This window comes from Lonchura striata, chromosome 20, assembly GCF_050655825.1.
Source record: "Lonchura striata isolate lonStrDom1 chromosome 20, ASM5065582v1, whole genome shotgun sequence".
NCBI classification, from domain to species: Eukaryota; Metazoa; Chordata; class Aves; order Passeriformes; family Estrildidae; genus Lonchura; species Lonchura striata.
In genome coordinates this window covers 7,534,196-7,557,136 of record NC_140722.1, presented here as the reverse complement: position 1 = coordinate 7,557,136, position 22,941 = coordinate 7,534,196, and the positions used below count along the sequence as shown (strand labels likewise).

Here is a 22,941-nt window from a genome sequence, read left to right as displayed (position 1 = left end):
GGAAGCGCGGCCGCGGCGCGCCGGAACGGGCGGGGCCGCGCAGCGCGGGCGGAAGTCGCGGCGGCCGCGCGTAGCAGCTTCCGCCGGGGCGGGCGCGCAGCGGGCAGCGAGGCGGGAGCGGCAGCGGCGGCGGCGGGGGGAACACCGACAGCCGCAACCATGGTGAGCCGGGCGGGCCGGCGGGGCGGCGAGCTCCGCTCCGCGCCGGGCCGGGCCGGCTCGCGGGTAACGCGGCGCTCTCTTGCAGACGGTGGGGAAGAGCAGCAAGATGCTGCAGCACATCGACTACCGCATGCGGTGCATCCTGCAGGACGGGCGCGTCTTCATCGGCACGTTCAAGGCCTTCGATAAGCACATGAACCTCATCCTCTGCGACTGCGACGAGTTCCGCAAGATCAAGTGAGCGGTGGGGGTGCCCCCAGCCCGGCTCCCCAGCGTGGGGGCTCGGGGCGAGAGCCGGGACAGCGCCAGGACAGCGTGTGCTGCCGGCTCCTGCAAAAATAGCCATGGGTTTAGTCTCTTGTCAAACCCCCAAACTGCCAAAGCATATGGGACCCTTTGTTTCACTTCTTTCCTAATAACCAACATATCTGATAACATTTGTAGCAGTTTAGATTTCTCTATGTACTTAGTTTGAGGCATATAAGAATGTGCTCATCTAAGCTCAAAGAGCAGCATTCATTCATTCTGCTTTTCCTTTTGTTTTGCAATTTATTTTTCTCCCCAGACCTAAAAATTCAAAACAGCCAGAGCGGGAAGAGAAACGAGTCCTTGGCCTTGTGTTGCTACGAGGGGAAAACCTGGTGTCCATGACGGTTGAAGGACCACCTCCAAAGGATGTAAGAATGAGCAGAGAGCTAAAGAAAAAAGAAGGGAAATATGATGAATTTGCTTCTTTGCAGGGGAACGCTACTATTGTATTGTTGTAGACTTACAGATACTGTTGTGACTAGGTCCAACAAACTTCACTGCAGGAAGCTCTAATTCCTTTGTGGGCTTGGGCATTTCGTAGGACAGAGGAAGGCTGTGGGCATCTGTAGGCTCTGAGGACTTCTGATAAATCTTTCTTTTTGGGGGCTGTGTTTTCAGACTGGAATTGCCCGGGTACCCCTCGCTGGAGCTGCTGGAGGACCTGGTGTTGGGAGAGCAGCAGGAAGGGGAGTACCAGCTGGCACTCCCATGCCACAAGCTCCTGCAGGATTAGCTGGCCCTGTCAGAGGAGTGGGAGGACCATCGCAACAGGTGAGATACTATGACCCGTGTGGCTTTTTATTTTTTGGTACCAGTGTGATGGAAGAAATTGGTGTAGTGGAAGAACTGGAATCTTAGTTTCTGTTACCACAAAGTTTGAGCCTAGCAAGGCTTTTTTTTTGGTATCAGATCTCCTTAGGTATTGTCCTGTATGACAGAAGAAGCGGGTTGAAAAGTGCAGCTTTTCACACATAATTCAAGTGGTATCCATTGAATTGTATTACAGGTTGTAGTGTTATTTAGTAAGTTAAGAGAAGACTGATGTAATTTTCTGAAGGGGAATTTCAATGTTACGTTTTAGTTATTATGGTAAAGCAGGTGCTATTTTTCCTGAGTCTGTTTGTTTTGTCTACAGGTGATGACACCCCAGGGTCGTGGAACAGTTGCAGCTGCTGCTGCAGCAGCCACCGCCAGCATAGCAGGAGCCCCAACTCAGTACACACCAGGGCGTGGGGGTCCTCCCCCACCCATGAGCAGAGGAGCCCCTCCTCCAGGTAGGAATTACTCTGTAGAGCTCATGTTTTGTTGCAAAACTGGTAATCTGATGAAGATCTGGTATTGTGGGAGATATCCTGATACCCAGCTAGTGCCTTGAATATTCAGCTGGACTTACATGCTTGTTTTTTCTCTGGCTGAAGGAATGATGGGACCTCCTCCAGGCATGAGACCACCAATGGGCCCCCCCATGGGAATGCCACCTGGCCGAGGGGCTCCAATGGGAATGCCCCCCCCAGGCATGAGACCACCACCCCCAGGAATGAGAGGTGAGCAGAGGCTATCCCATCTGCCATGGGGCTCTGAGAAGCTGTAATACAATGTTTGAAGGGTGATGCATTTCAGTGTCTCCCTAGCTCTGCTAGTTGTCATAAGTTCTGTGGTGCCAAAAAGGGGTCCTATAGGGGAAATGTCTTTTCTGTTTAGTGTTGCTGCTTCTTTTCAACTGTTTCCTTTATTCCCAGGACCTCCTCCACCTGGCATGCGCCCCCCAAGGCCATGAGAGTTCTGTAATGTACCTCTGAACTGGGAGAAGACCAAGGAAGGGGATACACTGAGCAGTACCACCTGTCAGACCTTTGCTATGTATATTTTTATCTACTGCTGGTAATGTTTGTCCTTTTTAATAAAGCCTACTAGTAGGAGTCACTGTTGTGCTGGACTGTTTGTGTCAAGGGTGCAGCCATTACTTTTACTGTTCCACATTGGTCATCCCAGAAGAGCAAGCTTGAAGAAAAAAAGCTTAATTTGTATAGATAAAAATTAACAGTTGTTTTGTGTTCCTTACAGAAATTATAGCATAGCAATGAAATTTAACATGGCTGATGGAAAAAGAACAGATTGGGAGAGTAGAGATGATAAAAATATTAAAGAAAGCATCTTTGTGACAGGTAGTTTGAAAACCTTTTTTCCTATTATAAAAATAGGTTCTAAACCACAAGAGTATTTTTTCAGCTCTTAATTGAGATCACAGAAGTATATGAGCAAAACTTCATTCAGTTTTTGCCTTAAAGTTATTATGTACATGAACTAGAAAGATGTAAGATATTCCAACTCAGTTGTTCTAGCCATCCATAAAACAGAGTCGACATCTTACAAGAAAAATAATCCTTTATTTCATGGGTTGCTACAGATGATTTCACAGTCTTCAACCAGATAATTGACAAACATTCCAGAGCTATTCCACAGCTTGAAGAAAAACTTCAATTTTACTGAGGTTGTCTCCTTGCAGTATGACAAAATTGAGGGCCTGTACAGTGTGTCTGAAATTACCTACTTGGTAACAGTTCTTAATTTACTTTCTCTTATACCTGCAAGAGAAGATAGTAGAAATGATATTACTCCATGACAGATGAGGAGCAGCACTGAGCATTTTCTAGGCAAAATGGTCTCCCAAGTAGAAGCCGAGGAAATGTGTTAACAAAGGCCCTATCCTTGATTACCCCCAGCATCAGACCTGCAATAAGAGGGTACTGCAGAACCAACACACCTTTTAGAAAGGGCATTTAAACAATGACAGGAGGAAGCAGAAAACAAGGAGAAAGCCCCAAAACTTGAACAAGAAAGTAAAGGAAACTATACCTGGACTTGGATTTGAAGTTTCCTCCTTTCCTGCGCTGGGCGATACCCAAGCGTTTTCGATCTTCAAATGATGGGCTTTTGAGAGAGAGGGGAGGGAGGAGAGGTCAGACATGTCACAGAATTATATCAGCAGGACAGGCACTTTTGAAAAGAACTCTGCCCCTATTTCAGAACCTCTTTCCTCAGTATCGAAGTATCCCTGAAGAAGTACAGAGGTGCAAACAAATTCTCATTACTGCAGTCTGCACGAAGACCTTACCCAGCACGATACTGCTTCAGAGCCTTCCTGCTTGTGTTGGTCAGCTCTTCGTCAAACACAGACAATTTTTTCTTCTTCTTGGGACCTAACAAACAATTACACTGGTTGTAAACTGGAGGCCACAGCATTATCACAGTACTCTTGAACACAACAATTAGCCTAAGCATGAGGCAAATGACTGCAAACATGGACCCTGGGGCAGCACTTGTGGCCACTCCTTCAAAGATCGGTGCCTCTCTCTAAACAAACTAGAATAATTTACCTATTTCTAGCACAGTAAGTGACGTAAAGTAAGTTAGCTGCAAAACAAAAGTCTCTACCTGCTGGTGCTGCTGCTGGTTCCTCTTCTGGCAAGGCTCTGGCTCTCTTTGCTCGGCGATTCCTCTTTGCCAGCCGCTCAGCATACATTTGAGATTTCAAGATCTCAAACTGTGACCTCTCCTCTGGCTGAAAGGTGTTAAAATACAAGTTTTGGTGATGTGAAGCTTTGCTAAGGGAAAACTATGATAGTCTGCCCAAGGTCCCACTTGTCCACAAATGAACTCACTGTCATTTGGCCTTTTTTCTGTGTGTCCTGTACAAATTTCTTCCTTTTCTTTTTCCCTCGTAATGCTAGGTCAAATTCTTGCAGGGCTTTAGCCACTGGAAAGAGAAAGATAAACAGAATAAAGAACCTCTTAAATCACAGAGCAGAGGCCAGCTGTGGCTATAGAATTGACCATGGCAACAGCGTCATGACTCACATTTCTCTTTCTTCCTCTCCTCACGGGTCTGGAACCAGCTCCGCTCCACATTCTCACTCCCAGTCTCTTTTTTTCCTGTCTCCAGCTGCTTCTTTGCCTTATTGATCTGTGATAATTCAGGTAAGATGTAAGCTCATGGTAGCTAAAAATTACTCCCCTTTCTAAAATAGGCAGGTTAAGTACACTTAGGGTAACCTCATAATGGACTATATCACACCAGATACTAAAAGAATTGCTTACCTGGGCCTCTGACTGCTGCATCTCACGTTCCTCACGCTCCAAGCAGAGAACTGCATAGATATCTTTCTCTAGATTCTCAATCTTCTCCCGAAATTTCAATATGACATCTGAAAACAATACCATATGAACACCCAGAGGCAGCTCATGTGAAGTCCATCTTGATTTTCAGCACCTCCTTTAGTGTCCCTCTGTACCACAATATTCCTTCCCTGTGTACTTTCTCCAGCTCTTTACCTCAGTAAAGGTACCACATACCTTGGGGGAGGATTCTGGCTTTCACTGGTGTTTTAGCAGTCTTGACAATCTCCTTCAGCATCTTGCGCTCTTCCTCACCCACAAGTGAAACTGAACGACCAGCCTTGCCAGCCCTGGCTGTCCGACCCACACGGTGGACATAGTGTTTGATGGTGTTTGGCATAGTAAAATTGATTACCTGTAACAGAAACAGTGTTAGTAGGGAATCAACATGAAAGGCCTCATTAAAAAACCCAGCATTTCAAATACTCACTGTTTTAACACCTTCAATATCAAGTCCACGTGCAGCCACATCTGTAGCTACCAGGATATCAATCTGCTCATCCTTAAAGCGCCTGAGCAGAGAGAACAAATGCATTAGCAATGAATGTAGCCATCTGCTTCCAACCTAAAACTTCCAACTTGGAACTTCTTTTTAGCCTAGGCTTGCTAACTAAGCCTGCTAATACCTGAGTGATTCCAGCCGCTGTGTCTGCGAGAGGTTGCCATGAAGCTCCCCAACCCGCAGGCCCATCAGTCCCAGCAGGATGTGCATGCGGTGAGCTTGCTTCTTGGTCTGGGTGAAAAGCATCACATGATCTTGGAAGGTTCGTGTCAGCAGAGCTGAAAGAAAGTCCTCTCAGGAGCCTGCTCCACAGTCACTCACTGATTCCAGCTTGCCTTGGCTCATCGCTAACCTGTTACAATGGCCTCCCGGTCCCCCTCCCGGTTGGGTCTGATCCGGATAAATTCCTGCCGCAGGAAAGGAGCAACATCCGTGTTGCTGTTCACGAAAATTCGGACGGGATTTTTCAGGGAAACAGAAGCCAAATCTTTAACCTACAAAAAACAGGTTAAGAAAAAACGTCCACATGATTTCTGGTAAAAGACCTGACAAATTCCCATTCAATTTCCTGCCTTGGTATGTTTCTCAGCAGCTTGTCTTACCTCCTCAGTCATTGTGGCAGAGAAAAGCATTGTCTGACGGTGGTGGGAACACAACCTGATTATTTCCTTCATCTGCTCCTCAAAGTATTCATCCAGCATCCTACACAGGAGAAAAAGAGCAAAGTAAGGCAGCTTCATTTAGGCCTGGCCAAGAAATATCACATAAGGCAGTACAACAACTACAGCCTGACAGCCTGGAGAAAGGAAAGCAGAAAAGTGCCAGGTTTTTCTTTGCTGTCCTGCTTACTCTACCTGTCTGCTTCATCCAAAATCAACACCTCAACACTGCTCAGGTGGAAAGAAGGACAGTTGTGGAGATGATCAATCAGTCGCCCAGGAGTGGCAATAAGAATGTCTGGCCCTGAGCGCAGAGCAGCTTCCTGAGTCTTCACATCCAGGCCACCTAAAGAGAGGGAATACAGACTGCTGACCCCCCGGGCACACTGCAGCACAGCACAGGGATGCAAACTGCCTGAGGAATACCTCAGATAAAACCACATTCAAAAACAGAAATGAGCCCATATTTTCTTTCTCAGAAACAGGTAAACAAGTACAGCACAACCTTGGAAAGCAATATTTTGAACTGCAATGTATCTACTAGAAGCATAATAACCATACAGCCTCCAGTTTTACAACACAGAATTCTCAGTTCTGTATAGTGGTTTACAATGAGCTGTACAGTTCACATAAATGACTTAACACTCACCTACTGCCAGGCAAGTTGTGACACTGCTGAACTGTGCCAGCTGTTTTGTGACAGAGTGCACCTGAATACCCAGTTCTCGTGTTGGCACCAGAACCAGTACACGTGTTATTGGAGCCTGACGAGGTTTGTAAATCAGGCGCTCAAGGACAGGCAAGATGAAGGCAGCTGTTTTACCTGAAAAACAAAAAATTAAGAAAGGTTACCAATTATTGTGAATAGCTAATTCTCAGAGCTAGTGCTCTGCTCAACCCCTACCTGTCCCAGTGGCAGCACAAGCACAAATATCCTTTCCCAGAAGACCCACTGGGATACAAGCCTTCTGAATCGGGGTTGGTTGCTTGAAGCCAAGAGCTGTGATTGCCTACAAAGGAAGGAGAGCAATTAAAATCTGTCTCTGGTATAGCCACACCTGGAGTGCTGTGCCCAGAGCTGGGCATCATTACAAGACACACAGATATATTGCAGAGAGACAAGCAATAGGCTACAAAGATTATGAAGGGCACCTCACATCTGGGGAATGGCTGGCAGAGCTGGGACTGCTTAGCCTGGCGAAGGCTCACGGGGAAAGTTGTCAATGTCAACAAATACCTGAGGGGAGGGTGGAAAGAGGATGAAGCCAGGTTCTGTTCAGTGGTGCCCAGAGACAGATGCAATGGGCACAAACTAGAACATGGTGATGTATGTGTTTAGCTCACGCTAAACACCAAAAACCACGTTTTCACCTCAAGGGTGACCAAGCACCAGCACAAGGGGCCCACAGAGGTTGCAGTCTCCAGCCCTGGAGATATCCAAAGCCATCTGGACACATTCCTGGGCAGCAACTCTAGGTGGCCCTCCTTGAGCAGGAGTTTGACAATATGACCCCCAAAGTCCCTTCCAACCACACTGCGACAAGTCTTGCTCGAGATAGTGTTAACACATTCGATCTTTGATTGACAGAATCAAAGAACACTTTCCATTAATCTATAATAACAGCTTCTAAATGACTATCACACTATCTCCCAAATGATTTGTCAGAGAGGCTGCAAAGCAATGAGAAATCTGACAGTTCTAATTGGTGGCAGGGAGGCTGTACAACATTCTTCAGAGTGACATGTAATAAATCAGCAAGGTAGATACCTTCAGCAAAGGTCGTGAAAGATTCATGTCCTGGAATGACAAGTTGTCATCATACTGAGAGGCATCTTCAAAAAAGTTTTCTGCTCCCTAGAAACAGGAACAACAACAAAACTGTAACAACACATACAGCAACACAACATATTATCAAAGGGCTCTGGGCTGGTTTTTGAGCTACGATTTGCTAACAAAAGCAAATTCCTCAATAAGAAATCCTGGATGAATTTGACTATTTTTAAACACTTACCACTTCTCCCTTTTTTGATCTCTTCTTTTCCTTCACTTTGACCTTATCTGCAAAGAAAGAGAAATGTGACAGGAATTAGGAAGCACAGCTAAACCCATAACAAGATGAAATATTTTCACCTTATAATCTCATACTCTTTGCTTTCAATTCAGATATTGAGGGAGAAGCCTTAGAAACAAGTAGAGACATGTAATGGAATAAAATTGCTGAGTAAATATCCTTGTTCAAGGATGGGTTTAATAGTGGTTATCATTCAAAATAAACTTGATTAAAATCAGAAGGAATGTTGCAGAAGGCAAACAAAATATAAATGGTGCTCCTTGCCCGCTCCCAGCAAGGCTTCACTTCAGATTTTTCTCCAGTGAGCCAACTCTGCATGAGATTCATGGTCATTTCTGTGTGTAGTGCTGATACCTGCTTTTGTGAAGATACTTTCATCATCCAGTGAATACTCAGACTCCACATCTTCTTCATCCCTACTGCAATCCTCAGGCTCATTTTTGGTTTGATCATCTTCAGCCTCTGCATCCTCAGCTTTCACTTTTACTTGTTTAGCTTCCCTTTCCTAAAAAAGGAAAATAAAATTCTATGAAAATGTTTTAAAAAGTATGAAAAAGAATCTCCAATCCTTTGTGAATCTGTGTTTGTTATTATGAGCCCATTCACAAATCCATGGTTTTGCATAACTTTGATCACTAATAACTCTGCAACCTCATCCATTCAGGAACTCATCCCATGTGGCAGCAAGCCGAGCCAAAGTGATGAGCTGCAGCCAGAGCACGGTGGCTGAGGGAATGGCCAAGCACATACCAGTCTTTTCAGCAATGAGAAAGACCCTGACCTGGAGCTTCCTTTTCTGTCTCACTTTCTCAATCTTCTCATCCAGCGTCGTAGCTGCTTTCTAGGCAGAAAACCACAACAGGAGAGCTGTAAGAGGAGCCCGGGAGAGCAGCGGGCGCTGTGGCCTCTGGCACCGCAGCTCCACCCGGCCTCAGGCCTCACCTTGCCGCGGAGCTGCCGCAGCGCCGCCGTCCAGGCATCCTCCCCGCCGGCCTCCGCCTCCCCGAACACGAACTCGGCGCTGAAGTCCCCGCGGGAGGGTCTCCGCCGCCCGGGGCCCGGCGCCCGGGGCAGCTCCTGCGGGAACACCGGTGAGCACGGAGCGCGGCCCGGCCCCGCCGCACCGCCCCGCGCCTCCCGCCTGCCCGGCCCCACCTCCTCGTCCTCGGAGTCGCCAGACTCCGAGTCCACGGGCACCACGTCCCCCTCGGCGATGGTGCCCACCAGGCCCAGGCTCTCCAGCGTGGCCATGGCTGCGCGCCGGAACCCCGCGGGACACGCGTGCGCCGGGCCGGGCCGGGGGCCGGGCCGGGGGCCGGGCCGGGGGCCGGGCCGGGGGCCGGGCCGGGGGCCGGGCCCGGGCGGGCACGGCCGCGGCTGCTCCGCCCCGCAGTGCCGGGAAAGGAAACCGAAAGCGGCCGTGCCGTGGCCGCACAGGTGGCGGTGCGGTGTTTTCCATCCTTTGCTTGCACTCTACTTCTATTCGCTTCCCTTTCTCTAGGCTTCCCCTAGCCGCGGGAGCCGGAGAGAGGAGAAGCTCCGTTTCGGCGGCGCTGGCCGCCGCTGGCGAGGGGCGGGAGCTCTGCCCAGCGGGCGGGACTTGCGGGGAACTGGAAAGTGAAACTTTGCGGGGAATTGGAACGGGGAGCGCTGGTGGGTGTCGCGGCAGACGCGGCCGCTCCCGGGCTGTGCGGGCAGCGCAGCGCAGCATCGCCCGTGTCCGGCCGCAGGAGCGCCGCGGTCCCCAGCGCCCAGCGCTGCCCTCGCCCCGGAGAGCTGGAACAGACCCGGAGCAGTGCCCGGCCGGGCGATGGAGGGTCCTGGGCAGGAGCCCCACGCCCGACAACCCCGAGGTGGAGCGAGAGGTGAGGGTCCCCCGGGGAATGCAGGGCAGAAGGGCTGGGTGTGGTGCTGGTGTGGTGCTGGTACAGAGGGCTCCGCTATTCCCCTGCCTGTGTACAGCGAAATTTTCTCTCAAGGCTGAGTTTCAACACTTCTTTATTTGCCCTTGGAGTCTCTTTGGGGCCGTGATGCGGCGATGTGTTGCAGCAGCCTCTTGCTATTTGTTCCTGCTAGCAATCAGTTTTTCCCTAAGCATCCTGTGGAGAGTCTGACAAAGGTCCTATGGGGTGTTCTTCCTGCTACTCCGAGAGGCTGGAAGTAGCTCTGTGCTACTTCCACAGAGGCTCCATGTTTTGTGTGTGCTAGGTACAGTTCAAGTCAGCTGTGGCGTCCTCTGTCATTTCATTGATGATTAACTCCCGAGGAAATGCTGTCCTGTGCAGAAAACTTAATCTTTCACCTTCTTCTGCTTTCAGTTCTGTGGGAAGGGGTTTTGTTTTTTAGTGTCTTTGTACCTCAAGTGAACTCTAAGCATGGCAGTCTCTTTAGCAGTTGAATAGAAGGGTACAAATGAGACACCAATTTGAAAATCTGTGTGCAAATGTAATAATTTTTAACTTGATGTCAAATGTTCAAAATATGCTGATTATCAGGTCAATATGCTCATTCATTTTTGTTGGGAGGCATGTTAATTTGGTTGATTTATTATTAAGGAGTGTATTTTTTTCTGCTTTTTTAAAGGGCATGCACTTCATTTGGACACTGGCTTTATAGGAAGAGGCAGAAACAGAACAAATAACACACCAGGCCAGGCACCTAAGTTAGGGGGAAACCTCCAAGACAGTAATTATACCCCTCTACAAGGGCAAAGAGAAGAGGGGTTTGGATTTCAAAAGGTTCCTCAGTCAAGTGGGATTAAATTAAGAATCCAAGGTGAACAGGCCAACAGTGAAGCCACAGGATTCTGGACTAAACAGGAGGAGGGAAGGAGAATGAGGTATCAAGGTGGGCAAACACATGAGAGGGGCAGAGGACCCTGGAATGAGCAAGAAAATGCATTTAGAGGAAGAAGGTGTCAGCTTGGACAAGCCCATGAGAGGACCAGAGGACCCTGGAATGAGCAAGAAAATGGAGGCAGGGGAAGGAAGTATCAAGGTGGACAAGTTCAGGGAGGAGCTAGAGGAAGAGGGCTGAGGAGTGGGTGGGAAAAGGAAGGTAGCACATGGAGGATACAACCTCGGGAGAATCCACATTTCTACCAGAATGCTACACCAGGTGGTGCCCACCACAGTGAGCAGCCTCAGCAAGCCAGAAGGATTGGCTATAAATTCCTTGAAAGTCTCCTCAAGAAAGACCCTTCAGAAGTTGTCATCACACTTGCTTCCAGTTCGGGCTTGAAGGAACTTCTTTCCCAGACAACCATGAACCACAATTTAGTTCAGCTGATTTGCCAGGTGCTTCAGAAAGTGTGCAGTTCCCAAATGGACCGACAGAATGTCCAACACATTCTTGGAGTTGTGAAGGAGTCCAACTTTCTCAAGATCTGTCTGCCACAGTATGTGTCTGACATGGTAACAGAAGTAGTTCCTTCTGTACGCCATGAGTACCCTGAGCATATCAGCAACATCATTTTACTTCTTCAGCACCTGATAAGTACTTTCCCAGCCAGTGCCGTGCAGAAAGTCTCCATACTTTTGACAGTCTTGACAGCATCCATAGATTCCCTGAGAACTTTTGGTGTGGAAATCACAGAAGAGACAGAGAAGAATTTCAATAAAGTCCAGATGCTCATGCAGCATCTGCAGGAGAAGAGACGTGAAGGCACACTGAGGGCTGATAAGTGTACATTTATGCAGCCTCAAGATGGGCAAGAAGAAAGCTATCGATCCATGAGCATTTATCCAACATATAATGAGATACATGGTAATGAGAAACCTTTTCTACGTCCCAATTTTGTTTCTGGAAAATATGAAAGCACGAGTATTTATCTTGACACCCACTTCCGACTTCTGAGAGAAGACTTTGTAAGACCTTTAAGGGAAGGTATCATAGAGGTTTTGCAGAACCTCCAGGACAGAAATTTGAGAAAGAAAAAATTTGATGATATCAGGATCTACTTTGATGCGCGGATTATTGCCCCATGTTGTACCCCAACTGGTATTGCTTACAAGGTCCAGTTTGATACAAAACCACTGAGGTTTGTACACTGGCAGGATTCTAAACGATTGCTATATGGATCCCTTGTTTGCATGTCCCAAGATCATTTTGAAACATTCCTTTTTGCCACTGTTTCTAATCGTAATGCTGCAGATCTTGCCAACGGGATTGTGGAGCTGTGTTTCGATGCAGATAACCAGCCACTGCTGGGAGAATTTCAACCCTCAGATTGTTTCCTCATGGTAGAGACAACTGCCTATTTTGAGGCCTATCGGCATGTGTTAGAAGGGTTGCAGAAAATGCAGGAAGAAGACGTCCCATTCCAGAAGTACATTGTGGAATGTGATGCACAGGTGAAGGAGCCGGCATATCTGACACGGGATACTGCCTACAACCTTGCACCTTTGGTGAAGACTTCAGGTGAAGAGAAGTGCCCTGATAGCTTGAAAAGTGTCTGCATTCTAGATCCCAATCAATGGCTTTCAATGGAAGCTTTGAAATTAGATGAGTCTCAGATGCAGGCATTGAATCTTGCACTCACCAAGGAACTGGCTATCATTCAAGGACCTCCTGGCACTGGTGAGACATATTTGCTAGTATGGCTCTGTAATTTAAGAAGTTGATTTCCCCATCTAGGGAGATTAACTTCAGAGCAAGCCAGCTGTACTGTCTCCAAAGCTTTAGTCCTGTGGATAATGATGCTTGAGACACCCAGTTAAGTGTGAGCTGTGGAGGTAGTTAAATATCCTCAAATAGCCACATCTGATCTTTGCCCACCTAGATGCAAGTAGACACCAACTGCACTGTTGGCTGTGCTTGTATATTGGGATGAAGAAGTTTACAATGACCTTTGAGAATTTTGTCCTTCTTGCTGTGCAGCACTCTCCTACTTATCTTCACGGCATGCTAGGACTTTGGGAGCATTCAGCCATGTACCATTGTGTGAATAAAGTATTACAAGATGAACTGTAATTGTTTTAAATGATACCTGAATTTAACAAGCACCAGTCCTTGTATTCCAATAGTATGTGGATATTTAATGGGCAGCTAGATGTCATCTATGATGGCAGTATCAGCGTGGGCTGGGGGATGCAGTGGGAGAGAAAATCCTGTGTCCAGGTCTGCTGTATTATCCAAAAAATAACATTCTTGCAGACTGTGGGCTTGCTCAGCTACAGGCCGGAATGTCAGTGTCATGCTACTTTGTCTACATTTTGTAAGCTATTTACCTCTGAACTGGGATCAGTTCTTTCTGTACAGATCAGATTGGCAGCCTAGAAAGAAATTTTGTGTCTGTTTTTGATGATTTCTGTGTTTCAAGGCACTCATAGAAGGTGGATTACCCTTTTCTGATTCTGAGCTTGTCTTGCAGGGAAGACTTACGTGGGTTTGAAGATTGTTCAGGCTCTCTTGACTAATGATCATGTATGGGACGCTTACCGGAAGCGTCCCATCCTTATAGTCTGCTACACTAACCATGCACTGGATCAGTTCTTAGAAGGTAAGAGTACCTGCAAGCAGGATGGTGGTATAATCATAGAATCATAGAATGATTTAGGTTGGAAAGACCTTAGAGGTCATCTAGTTCCAACCCACCTGCCATGGACCTTCCGCTAGATCAGGTTGCTCCAAGGTTTGTCTAGCCTGGCATTGAACACTTCAAGTGATAGTGCATCCACAAATTCTCTGGTCAACCTGTTGGTAGAACCTATAAGTAGAAACTATACTATAACTCTTACTCTGCTTGTTGTATGGCACGATAACCTACATTTTGGTTTTTTTCTTTTTAGTGACTCTAGCCCCATTGATATAGATTAAAAAAAATTTACTCAGAGCAAACCACTGTAGGATTTGCAAAGGGTATTTTTCCTACCTCTTGTCCTACTGCTGAAAACTGAGCTTGGCCCTTTAGTTCTAATATTTCTTTTTTATTCACAGGAATATACTCATTTGCATTAAATGGGATAGTGCGTATTGGGGGCAGGAGTACCAGCGCAGCCCTGCACAGATTCACTTTGAAGGACCTGAGGAAGCAAACCAACAGATATAACTTCCCATCTTACCACTTCAGAGACTATGAATACGTATGTGCAGACCTCCTGGGAGATGCTGGGATTGGGTTGCCTGTGCATTGGAGGAGATGATAAACTTCCCCCACACCTGGCCTTTCACCTTGTTTTACACTGAATTTGGCCTCTTAATTCTTCTGTCAATTTATTGTTGTGCTGTTAGTGAGCTTTGTTTCTCTGAATGTGACACTGCCTCCCTTCTCTTTGTTATGAGTAGATAATGAGGGAGATGAAATGGGCTGAGGAGCGTCTCCGTGAAGGAGCGCATCGGTTGGAGTGCACGACCTTTGGAGTTATGCATGAGCGCTACTTGAAACCGCACATGGCACCCTGGCACTGGGCCAGCCTGACAAAGGCTCTGGTAAGAGAGGTCCCTTTCTTCTGAGTCAAGCAATCCCAGTGCATGCTTACCATCCTTTCTGCTAATGGTCCTGAGGTTCCCCCAGCATACATCTTTTTAGCATCATTTGGTTACTGGGAAAGTAAGGGAATGAACAGCAAGCTGTGCCAAATGACAGTAGTCTAGACAGGCAGGGCAAGCCGGGGCTTTGAATTTTGCTCCTTTAGACTGCAGAGATTCTAAGATCTTTAGCAGCATATAAATGCAAGTACCGAAAGGACAGCCTCTTAAACTGAAGAGAGGAGGGGTACCCTTTCTGAAATTCTGTGGCTTCTTGGATTTGTTCTGGAGAGTGTCTTGGGGGGGACTTGTCCTAGTTTCCACTGCTGTATGGTGCTGCTTTGGCATCATCCTAAGACTCTGAAGTGCAATAGGCCTGGCTGATTTGACTTTCCCTGTATAAGGAGGACCCTAAGTTGTACTCCATTGGTTCACGACACTCACTGATCCTGGAGTGGCTGGGACTTGGTGTATCTGCCTTCAACCAGAATGCTGCAGAGAATATATGGGCTGAAAATCCAGGTAAAACAAACAAAACAAAAAACCAAACACCAGAAAGACACACACACATTTTCTACAATTTTGTTTACATAAGCAGTGTATGTATGCCAGAAAAGAGACACTGCTACTTAACAGGCACTGAATGATGTGTGATACTCTAAGGGAATGGAAAGAAGATTAATCCTAATTTCAGTGAAGTGATCTGACTGCTGGACTGATAGAGTGGCTGTGGCTTACTTCATGTGACTGGTGACTCTCAGGTGGTCAGCAGGAAGGAGAGGAGGAGAGGGAAGATGAAGCAGAAGAGGAGCTTTTGGCGATCCCAGAGATGGCTGACCTGATTGAAGCTGAGAGAGTGATTGAGGATGAAAAGATAGCATACCCTTGGAAGAGGGAGAAGGAAGATGACAGTGCTGTTAATAAACTAGCCCTTGCCATGTTGGCTATGAAGCTGGACCAGGAAGAAGGAGCAGCTCAACCATGGCAGGAGACCATGCCCTGGGAGGTAACTGCATGCATTAGCATGACTGTGTAAATAATAACATGGGGATGCTAATACAAAAGAATCTTTGTGCTGTAACTGCTTATTGGGGCACTGTTTTGTTTTTTTTTTTTTGCAGGTAACTCGTGGCCAAAGGAGAAAAATTTTGCAGAAGATGAAGGTTGAGCTCCGTAAACTGAACACAATGACAGAGGAAGAGGCTGATGCTATTCAGGATGTGTGGCAACTTGACCTGAACTCCCGCTGGAGGCTTTACAGGTGACAAAGCTATTTTGCAGGGCTTGTCAGGCAGGTGTTTCCTAGGATCATTCCAGTATGCAAACTGTGTCAATCCATGATGTTTCTGTGTGTACCTGTTCAGCTCCTTGTTTGAACATGCTTGTTCTTACCTTCCTTGTACTGTATAGGAAGCAATGCCATGCTCTGCATTTGTACTTGTTCAGGACTAAGTACAGATGGTAATTATCTGTTTCCCAAAAGGCATGAACTGAAGCCACTCAGGAACTGTGGATCACCATCCTGTTTTCCTTGCAGTGTGTCATAATGGTGCTTTTTCCCCAGGCTTTGGCTGCAGAATTACCAGGATTTTATTAAAGACAGCATTCGGGAGCATGAAGAGCAGTATCAGGCAGCAGCACAAAGACTGGAAAAACTGAAGCTGGAGCAAGATCTCATAATTCTCAGTAACGCCAGAATTGTGGGGATGACTACTACAGGTGAAGAGCAGTTGGGAAGCAAATCAGTAATGTATTGCTTCCAATCATCTTCAAAGAACCTTTTTGCTGAAAGATTAGTATCATGTGTTGCTTCACAGCCTGGGTCAGGCTCTGCATTAGTCTGGAGCCTTTTTAATCTGTGAATCCCTTTGCAAATGGGGCTATTGTGAGAGTTGTTAATTAGTGGCATGAGCAGCTTCTGTGCTGTTTTGCACTCCCCCTTTCTCAAGTAGCATTCTTCTAATGGAACTGCACCACTTATGCCTTAGTAAGGCATAGCTAATACCTGTATTACTATTCCCACAGCACCTTCTGGAGATGGTAGTCTCAAAGTCATTGTAGTATGTTCCTTTGGAGAGACAACTGAGGCTTATTTATGTATGTAGAACAATGTATTGAGTGTATCTTCTGTCTGAAGAGAGCATTGAAAAAAGGACGTAGGCAGACATAGGACTAATCCCCAGCTGCCTTCCTTAATAATTCTTCATATAGAAGCCATCCCTGGTATGGTGCTGTTTTAAAATTCAAAAGGCCGAGTGTTGAAATGGGGCAGAGCCTACTCCCCTCTGTGAAAAGTCTTGCCTTGCTTGAATGCAGTTATATCCTAAGGTTTATCTTCTGTCCTTGCTCAGGTGCTGCAAAATACCGAAAGATCTTGCAGTGCATAGAGCCGCGAGTTGTCATTGTAGAAGAGGCAGCAGAGGTGCTTGAGGCTCACACCATTACTACTCTGAGTAAAGAATGCCAGCACCTCATCCTTATTGGAGATCACCAGCAGGTAACTTTCATGACTAACTTCTCTATCTGCTGGGTTAATTAACAAGAACCGTCTAACCAAACGCTGTGTGGGAAAATTGCCAAGGCTTGTTGCTCCCCAGCTTCCACAGATACCACCAGTCCTGTCTCCTGTAGTTTTAGAGTGGAGCTCCTGTGGGGCTGGTGTTTTAGTTAACTGATACAATTTTACATATGATTTGATTGTGGCTGTATCTTTGATGTTTAGCACTTCTGCAAGAATCCAGTCTCTGATCTTTCAGTGGGTGACCAGTCACAGAAAGTGAGAGTGAAAAATCCTACTTTCACATAGGAAAAGTGCCAAAACCTCCTATCCCTTTTCTTTCAGTTGCAGCCTAGTGCAAATGTATATGACCTGGCCAAGAACTTCAACCTTGAAGTCTCTCTCTTTGAACGTCTGATCAAAGTGGATTTCCCCTTTGTCTGTCTGAAGTACCAAGTAAGAAGGAGCTATAAAAAACATAATGGCATTTGTATTTAGCTTGTTTTAAGTTTGTAATACACTTAAGTTTATATTTCTACAGTAAGAGCAGCCTAAAATAAGAGAATGTACTATCTAACTTCTGAAAAGAGTGGTAGGATCTGTCAAACTGATACAGAGTTCCAGCATATTTTCAGTTATTTAGTGATATTGTCCACAGCACTGTGTTTCTCATGTTTTTGTGTGAAGAACACGGTTTATTGTGCCAACTGAAACTTCCACAACTTTGCAGAATGAGACAGCAAAATTCTTCTCAGGATACTTCCTGCTAAATTGCTATAGTCATCTATCTTGGTGCCTGTGGAAGTTAATTCTGCCACCAGGAGTCATATATTAAAGGCACCTGAAAGAGCTCATTTAGTAGTTAGAGTGAAATGCTGGCTTTTGTTATCTGTAAGTGTGCTTAGATTTGCACTGAAGCCAGAATTATTGTGCAAAAACCTTATCAAGAGTTTTTCTTGAAGATGCTCTGCTACTATCACTCCTGCAGTAGTCAGTGGTGTCAGCAACAGCGTGAGGGGAAGCAGGGATTGGGAAGTGCTCTCTTCTTGTGTCTTATTGAAAAGTCATCCTTGTCTTGTATTCAGCCACTGTCTGTACAGTGGAGCAAAAGACTATTGACAGGGAAATATGATGCTCCTTTCTCAAGACTGATAAAACTGTTTTGTGTTTCAGCACCGCATGCGCCCTGAAATTGCCCAACTTATCAGTCCTCATATATACCAGAAACTGGAGAACCATCCCTCTGTCCTGGAATATGAGAATATAAAAGTGAGTTTTCAGCAATCCAAGTGGTTGCTTTTGGCCCCCTGTTACTGGCTGAATGAGTTTCTGTAAAATACAGTGTTAAAGGATTTCAAATTCTTAGGTCAAGTTCAGTTATTGAAATTTATACCTGAATCAAGGAATTGTGCAATATATAATTATGTAAGTAATTTGTAGTTCTTCTGGCATTAGTGATGGTGGACAGTGGAAATAGATCCAATACCAATGACTTTAAAATAACAGTAAAAAATGAAAGGGGGAACAAACGAATTGTAGGAGCATGAAAGCTAAGAAGAAATCTTAAATGAAAGGCTTAATGGATAATATTGAAACTCCAACATAAAATAGGTGACAGGATTGCTGGAACTCTTTTTCCTTGGTTTCTCCATTTGGGCATTTGCAAAGAAAATCTATGCAGCTTACTTCCCAGAAGTCTGAACCAAGCTTAGACTTTTACACTGATGGCCTTGGATCTCTGAAACACAAGCCATACTCTGGGAGAAAGACTGGAGGCAGTTGCAGCAGTAGCATTACAGAACCTTAGACTATGTAAGTCTGTCTTCGTAAAAAAACCCAGTACTAATTAGTTATAAGTTCTTTAACTGGATGAAGGAAGCATTCTGCAAACTATAGCAGAATGCTGAAGTCACACAAGAGAAAATTAATAGTGAAGATTTAATTATCAGAATAAGCTATCTGGAAAAGTGGTAGATCTTGAAATTCAGATCAAGTCTTTGAAGAAGACAATTTAGTTAACTAAATTAGAAACCCAAATAAACCCCTTCCAAAATCCAGCTAACCAAAACCCCAACAAATAAGAAAAATACCACCTAAAAGACATAACAACTTGGGAGACTACAAAATTTTACCCCATTTCTGCTACAAGAATCTATTCTAGAGAATCTTGTGGTTCTATCTGGCCTTAAAACAAACTTCAGATACCAAAAGGCATCAAAATTGAATCTTTGTATTTTTCCAGCTAGTACAATAACCAATGTAAGTGATGACTGAATTAAATTCTGCTCCTCTGGACACTTTGCCCTTATGGATACCTTGGAAAAGCAAGAGATCTGTGTTTGATCTACAAAAGCTGTTCTTGCCTGTTAAAATCAGTCTCTGGGTTTTGGCAGGCAGAAAAATAATTTCTTACAGGTAAAATAATTCCAGTTAATAGGTAAAACATTAAAAGCTCCTACTAACTCGGGGCAAATAGAGTTTTTAAACAGGTGAGCAGTCTACTCTACACATCATGAGCTGGTAAGTGACTACCGGAGTCCTAGCATTCCTAGTTTATTCTGTTGAAGGAGAAATCTTCCTTGCTGCTTCTTTTTATTGCAGCAACAGAGGAGGCATGTTTTAGGCAAGTGCTCAGCCCTGTGTACTGGTAACTTAGTATCTTTTTCTCACAGGGCCAAAACAAGACACTGTTCGCACCTTGAGTATGGTTTGAGAAGTTACTAACACTTCATGTTTTCTTTGCTATAACCTGGAAATGTACAGTAAAAACATCTCTGGAAAGATAGGGAATAAAATCCGAAACTGATTTCATATTAGGATACTAAAATATTACCAATAAGCTGAAATGGGAATTTGATTAATAACCTATGGAAATCTGAGAGGAAATTACCTAAGTACACAGTAACTGCATACTGTAGTCAGCTCCTCAAAAGTCCTCTTGTCAGTGGATAATCAGGAGCATGGAAACAGGTTGTGGTGACAGAAACTAGAATTCTCTCTCTCTGACATCCTTCCTCTTGTTTCAGGGTGTCTCAACTAATGTCTTCTTTGTGGAACATGAGGTTCCTGAACAAGAAATCCAGGAAGGGAAAAGCCACCAGAACCCACATGAGGCCCACTTTGTAGTGGAACTTTGCAAATACTTCTTGTGTCAGGGCTATGAACCTTCTCAGATCACCATTCTCACTACTTACACTGGACAGCTCTTCTGTCTGCGCAAGCTCATGCCAGCAAAGATCTTTCAAGGTGTGAAGGTTCATGTGGTAGATAAATACCAGGGAGAGGAGAATGATATTATTCTGCTGTCATTGGTGCGGAGCAACAATGAGGGGAGACCTGGGTTCTTGCAGATCCCTAATCGGATATGTGTGGCATTATCCAGAGCTAAGAAAGGCCTCTATTGTATTGGAAACATGAGAATGCTTGGCAAGGTTCCTCTCTGGAACAAGATCATTGAAACCCTTGGGAAGAATGGTCACATTGGCCAGTCATTGGAGCTTTGCTGTCAAAACCACCCTGGAACCAAGACAAAGGTATCTACAGGTGAAGACTTCAACAGTGTCCCGGAAGGAGGCTGTACTCTTCCCTGTGAGTTTAGGTTGAGTTGTGGGCATGCTTGCACAAGGGTATGTCATCCATATGACCCAGAGCACAAAAAGTACCAGTGCCTGAAGCCTTGTCAAAAGGTACTTTGTGCAGATGGGCACCGCTGCCCAAAGTCATGTTATGAGCCCTGTGGAAAATGTATGGTGAAGGTAGAGAAAACGATTTCTAAGTGTGGCCACATACAGATGGTGCCATGCCATATTCCAGCATGGGAAATTGAGTGCCTAGAACCTTGCCAGAAGAAGTTAAACTGTGGACACACATGCAAGAGTTCCTGTGGGAAGCAATGCAAAATGTGGTGTTCTGAACAGGTTACTATCACATTGAAATGTGGCCATGAGCAGGAAGTTTCTTGCTGGATGGCTGGCATGACGAGGATGAGAGGTGGTGTGACATGTGACGTTAAGTGTTCTGTCACACTGGCATGTGGTCATGTGTGTTCAGGTTCCTGTGGTTCTTGCTTTGGAGGAAGATTTCATATGGCATGTGTCAGGCCATGCACGCGTGTCTTGATCTGTTCCCACAAGTGTCATGAGCCTTGTACTACAGAATGTCCTCCTTGTCAGAAGGAATGTCAGAACTACTGTATCCACAGTAAGTGCAAAAAGAAATGTTGGGAAAGCTGTGTTCCTTGTGCTGAGCCATGCGAGTGGCAGTGCCAGCACTACCAGTGTACCAATCTTTGCTCTGAGCCGTGCAACAGGCCTCGCTGCAATGTTCCCTGTGCTAAGATGCTGCCCTGTGGTCATCCCTGTGTTGGATTGTGTGGAGAGCCCTGCCCAAAGAAGTGCCTTGTTTGTGACCACGAGGAACTCACTCAGATCTTTTTTGGCTTTGAGGATGACCCAAATGCTCGATTTGTGCAGCTTGAAGACTGTGGCCATGTCTTTGAGTCGCTGGGCCTTGACCACTATATGGATGAAGATGATGATGTCGTCAAGCTGAAGGTATGCCCTTTGTGTCAGACACCCATCAGAAAGAATCTGAGATACGGCAGCAGTGTGAAAAGGCAGGTGGAGGAGATAGAACGGGTGAAACAGAAAATCCAAGGCCCGGCAGAGGAAATTGAGTCTAACAGACGGAGACTGCAGGCTGCACTGGCGCGGGAAGTTTTTCTGAAACGTAATCTATTCTCTAAGTATGTCATGCTGGAAAACCAGCTAAAATCTTCTGCTCTCTCAGCAAAGAGTATTGGACTAATTGAGAATCTGCTTAATTTCTACAAACGTGTAGCAGAACTAATTAATTCTATTAAAAAAATTGATGAGAATGAACAGGGTGAGGTGATAGAAAGGCTGAAAGAAGTGATGAAGTGGTTGGATAGGCAGCGCTTCAGTTTTACAGAACAGGAGCTCACTGACCTGCAGTCTGAGATCCAGAGACTGACTTATTTGCTGGGCCTCTTGGAAAGGTGCAAAGCAAGTAGGATGATGTCCACAGACATTGCAGCAGAGATTAACAGTGCACGTGAGATCCTGGAAGGGACAAAGAAATTCACAGAGGAGGATGAGGCTGCAGTGAAGGCTCACCTGAAGAAGATCAATGCTAGCTTGCCTGTGTCAGGGCTGGGGATTTCTGAGGCTGAGAGGGTGCAGATTGTCAGTGCTATTGGCTGTCCCCGTGGCCACTGGTTCAAGTGCAAGAATGGCCATATCTATGTAATTGGGGAGTGTGGGGGGGCAATGCAGAGGAGTACATGCCCTGAGTGCCATGAAGTCATCGGTGGTGCGAACCACACTCTGGAGAGCAGCAACAGCCTGGCCCCGGAGATGGACGGGGCAACCCATGCAGCCTGGTCCGATGTGGCCAACAACATGCTCAACTTCGAGGACCTCCGCCGGCTGATGTAGAGCGGTGTGAGCCCCGCTGCTTACCGCAAACACGCACACAGGGGCACAGCCCCGCTGCTTACCGCAAACACGCACACAGGGGCACAGCCCCGCTGCTTTCCCTGTTTGCTTGCCAAGTAATAAAGTGTGTATCGAAACGAACTGGTCTGCGCTGTCTCTGTGGGGTGGGTCTGTCTCTATGGGGCTGTCTCTCTGGGGTGGGACTGTCACTATGGGGCTTTCTCTGTGGGGCGGGGCTGTCTCTATGGGGTGGGGTGGGGCTGAATCTGTGGGGTGGGGCTCTCTGTGGGGTGGGGCTGTCTCTTTGGGGCTGAATCTGTGGGGTGGGGCTCGGCTCTCTGTGGGGCGAGGCTGTCTCTGTGGGGCGGGACTGTCCCTGTGGGGCGGGACTGTCTCTGTGGGGCAGGGCTCTCTGTGGGGCGGGGCTGTCTCTGTGGGGCGGGGCTCTGTGGGGCAGGTCTCTCTGTGGGGCGGGACTGTCTCTGTGGGGCGGGGCTCTGTGGGGCAGGCTCTCTGTGGGGCAGGGCTGTCCCTGTGGGGCGGGACTGTCTCTGTGGGGCGGGGCTCTGTGGGGCAGGCTCTCTGTGGGGCGGGACTGTCTCTGTGGGGCGGGACTGTCTCTGTGGGGCGGGGCTCTGTG

The 22,941-nt window shown here is 46.4% G+C and overlaps 3 protein-coding genes across 4 annotated transcripts; 2 read left to right on the top strand and 1 right to left on the bottom strand.

Moving 5' to 3' along the window:
* Positions 1-57: 57 nt before the first annotated feature.
* SNRPB (small nuclear ribonucleoprotein polypeptides B and B1) lies at positions 58-2,390 on the top strand. The gene is made up of 7 exons (XM_021540893.4): positions 58-162; positions 248-399; positions 728-839; positions 1,090-1,242; positions 1,607-1,745; positions 1,890-2,015; positions 2,211-2,390. Exons 1-7 carry the CDS (start codon positions 160-162, stop codon positions 2,246-2,248), a joined length of 723 nt encoding a protein of 240 aa, XP_021396568.1. The 5' UTR covers positions 58-159; the 3' UTR covers positions 2,249-2,390.
* Positions 2,391-2,838: 448 nt separating this feature from the next.
* On the bottom strand, positions 2,839-9,152 carry DDX27 (DEAD-box helicase 27). Its single transcript, XM_021540892.4, has 21 exons — positions 9,036-9,152; positions 8,823-8,957; positions 8,662-8,721; positions 8,235-8,385; positions 7,821-7,867; positions 7,577-7,663; positions 6,713-6,818; positions 6,458-6,631; positions 6,004-6,154; positions 5,752-5,851; positions 5,502-5,643; positions 5,274-5,427; positions 5,078-5,159; positions 4,825-5,002; positions 4,570-4,676; positions 4,330-4,435; positions 4,134-4,228; positions 3,907-4,033; positions 3,587-3,671; positions 3,328-3,402; positions 2,839-3,056 (listed from the first exon to the last, which is right to left on the bottom strand). The coding sequence occupies exons 1-21, from the start codon at positions 9,129-9,131 to the stop codon at positions 3,041-3,043; spliced, it is 2,274 nt and encodes a 757-aa protein (XP_021396567.1). The 5' UTR covers positions 9,132-9,152; the 3' UTR covers positions 2,839-3,040.
* Positions 9,153-9,312: 160 nt separating this feature from the next.
* On the top strand, positions 9,313-22,442 carry ZNFX1 (zinc finger NFX1-type containing 1). 2 transcript variants are annotated; one of them, XM_021540894.3, is made up of 13 exons: positions 9,313-9,745; positions 10,464-12,458; positions 13,252-13,380; positions 13,818-13,963; positions 14,166-14,309; positions 14,753-14,870; positions 15,110-15,354; positions 15,470-15,609; positions 15,913-16,067; positions 16,700-16,845; positions 17,191-17,301; positions 18,019-18,114; positions 19,872-22,442. In XM_021540894.3, the coding sequence occupies exons 1-13, from the start codon at positions 9,691-9,693 to the stop codon at positions 22,299-22,301; spliced, it is 5,910 nt and encodes a 1,969-aa protein (XP_021396569.2). In that variant the 5' UTR covers positions 9,313-9,690; the 3' UTR covers positions 22,302-22,442. The 2 variants fall into 2 exon arrangements, with proteins under 2 accessions (XP_021396569.2, XP_021396572.2); XM_021540897.3 differs by having other exon boundaries at positions 9,557-9,745; positions 14,756-14,870.
* Positions 22,443-22,941: the final 499 nt, after the last annotated feature.

Coding starts and splice junctions, on each gene's coding strand:
- SNRPB (XM_021540893.4), top strand. Junction 400..727: donor GACGAGTTCCGCAAGATCAA/GTGAGCGGTGGG, acceptor TTTTCTCCCCAG/ACCTAAAAATTCAAAACAGC. Junction 2,016..2,210: donor ACCACCCCCAGGAATGAGAG/GTGAGCAGAGGC, acceptor CTTTATTCCCAG/GACCTCCTCCACCTGGCATG.
- DDX27 (XM_021540892.4), bottom strand. CDS start 9,131: ATGGCCACGCTGGAGAGCCTGGGCCTGGTGGGCACCATCGCCGAGGGG. Junction 6,155..6,457: donor CACAACTTGCCTGGCAGTAG/GTGAGTGTTAAG, acceptor CCCTCTCTTTAG/GTGGCCTGGATGTGAAGACT. Junction 5,003..5,077: donor ATATTGAAGGTGTTAAAACA/GTGAGTATTTGA, acceptor TTTCTGTTACAG/GTAATCAATTTTACTATGCC.
- ZNFX1 (XM_021540894.3), top strand. CDS start 9,691: ATGGAGGGTCCTGGGCAGGAGCCCCACGCCCGACAACCCCGAGGTGGA. Junction 12,459..13,251: donor TCAAGGACCTCCTGGCACTG/GTGAGACATATT, acceptor CTTGTCTTGCAG/GGAAGACTTACGTGGGTTTG. Junction 13,381..13,817: donor ACTGGATCAGTTCTTAGAAG/GTAAGAGTACCT, acceptor TTTTATTCACAG/GAATATACTCATTTGCATTA.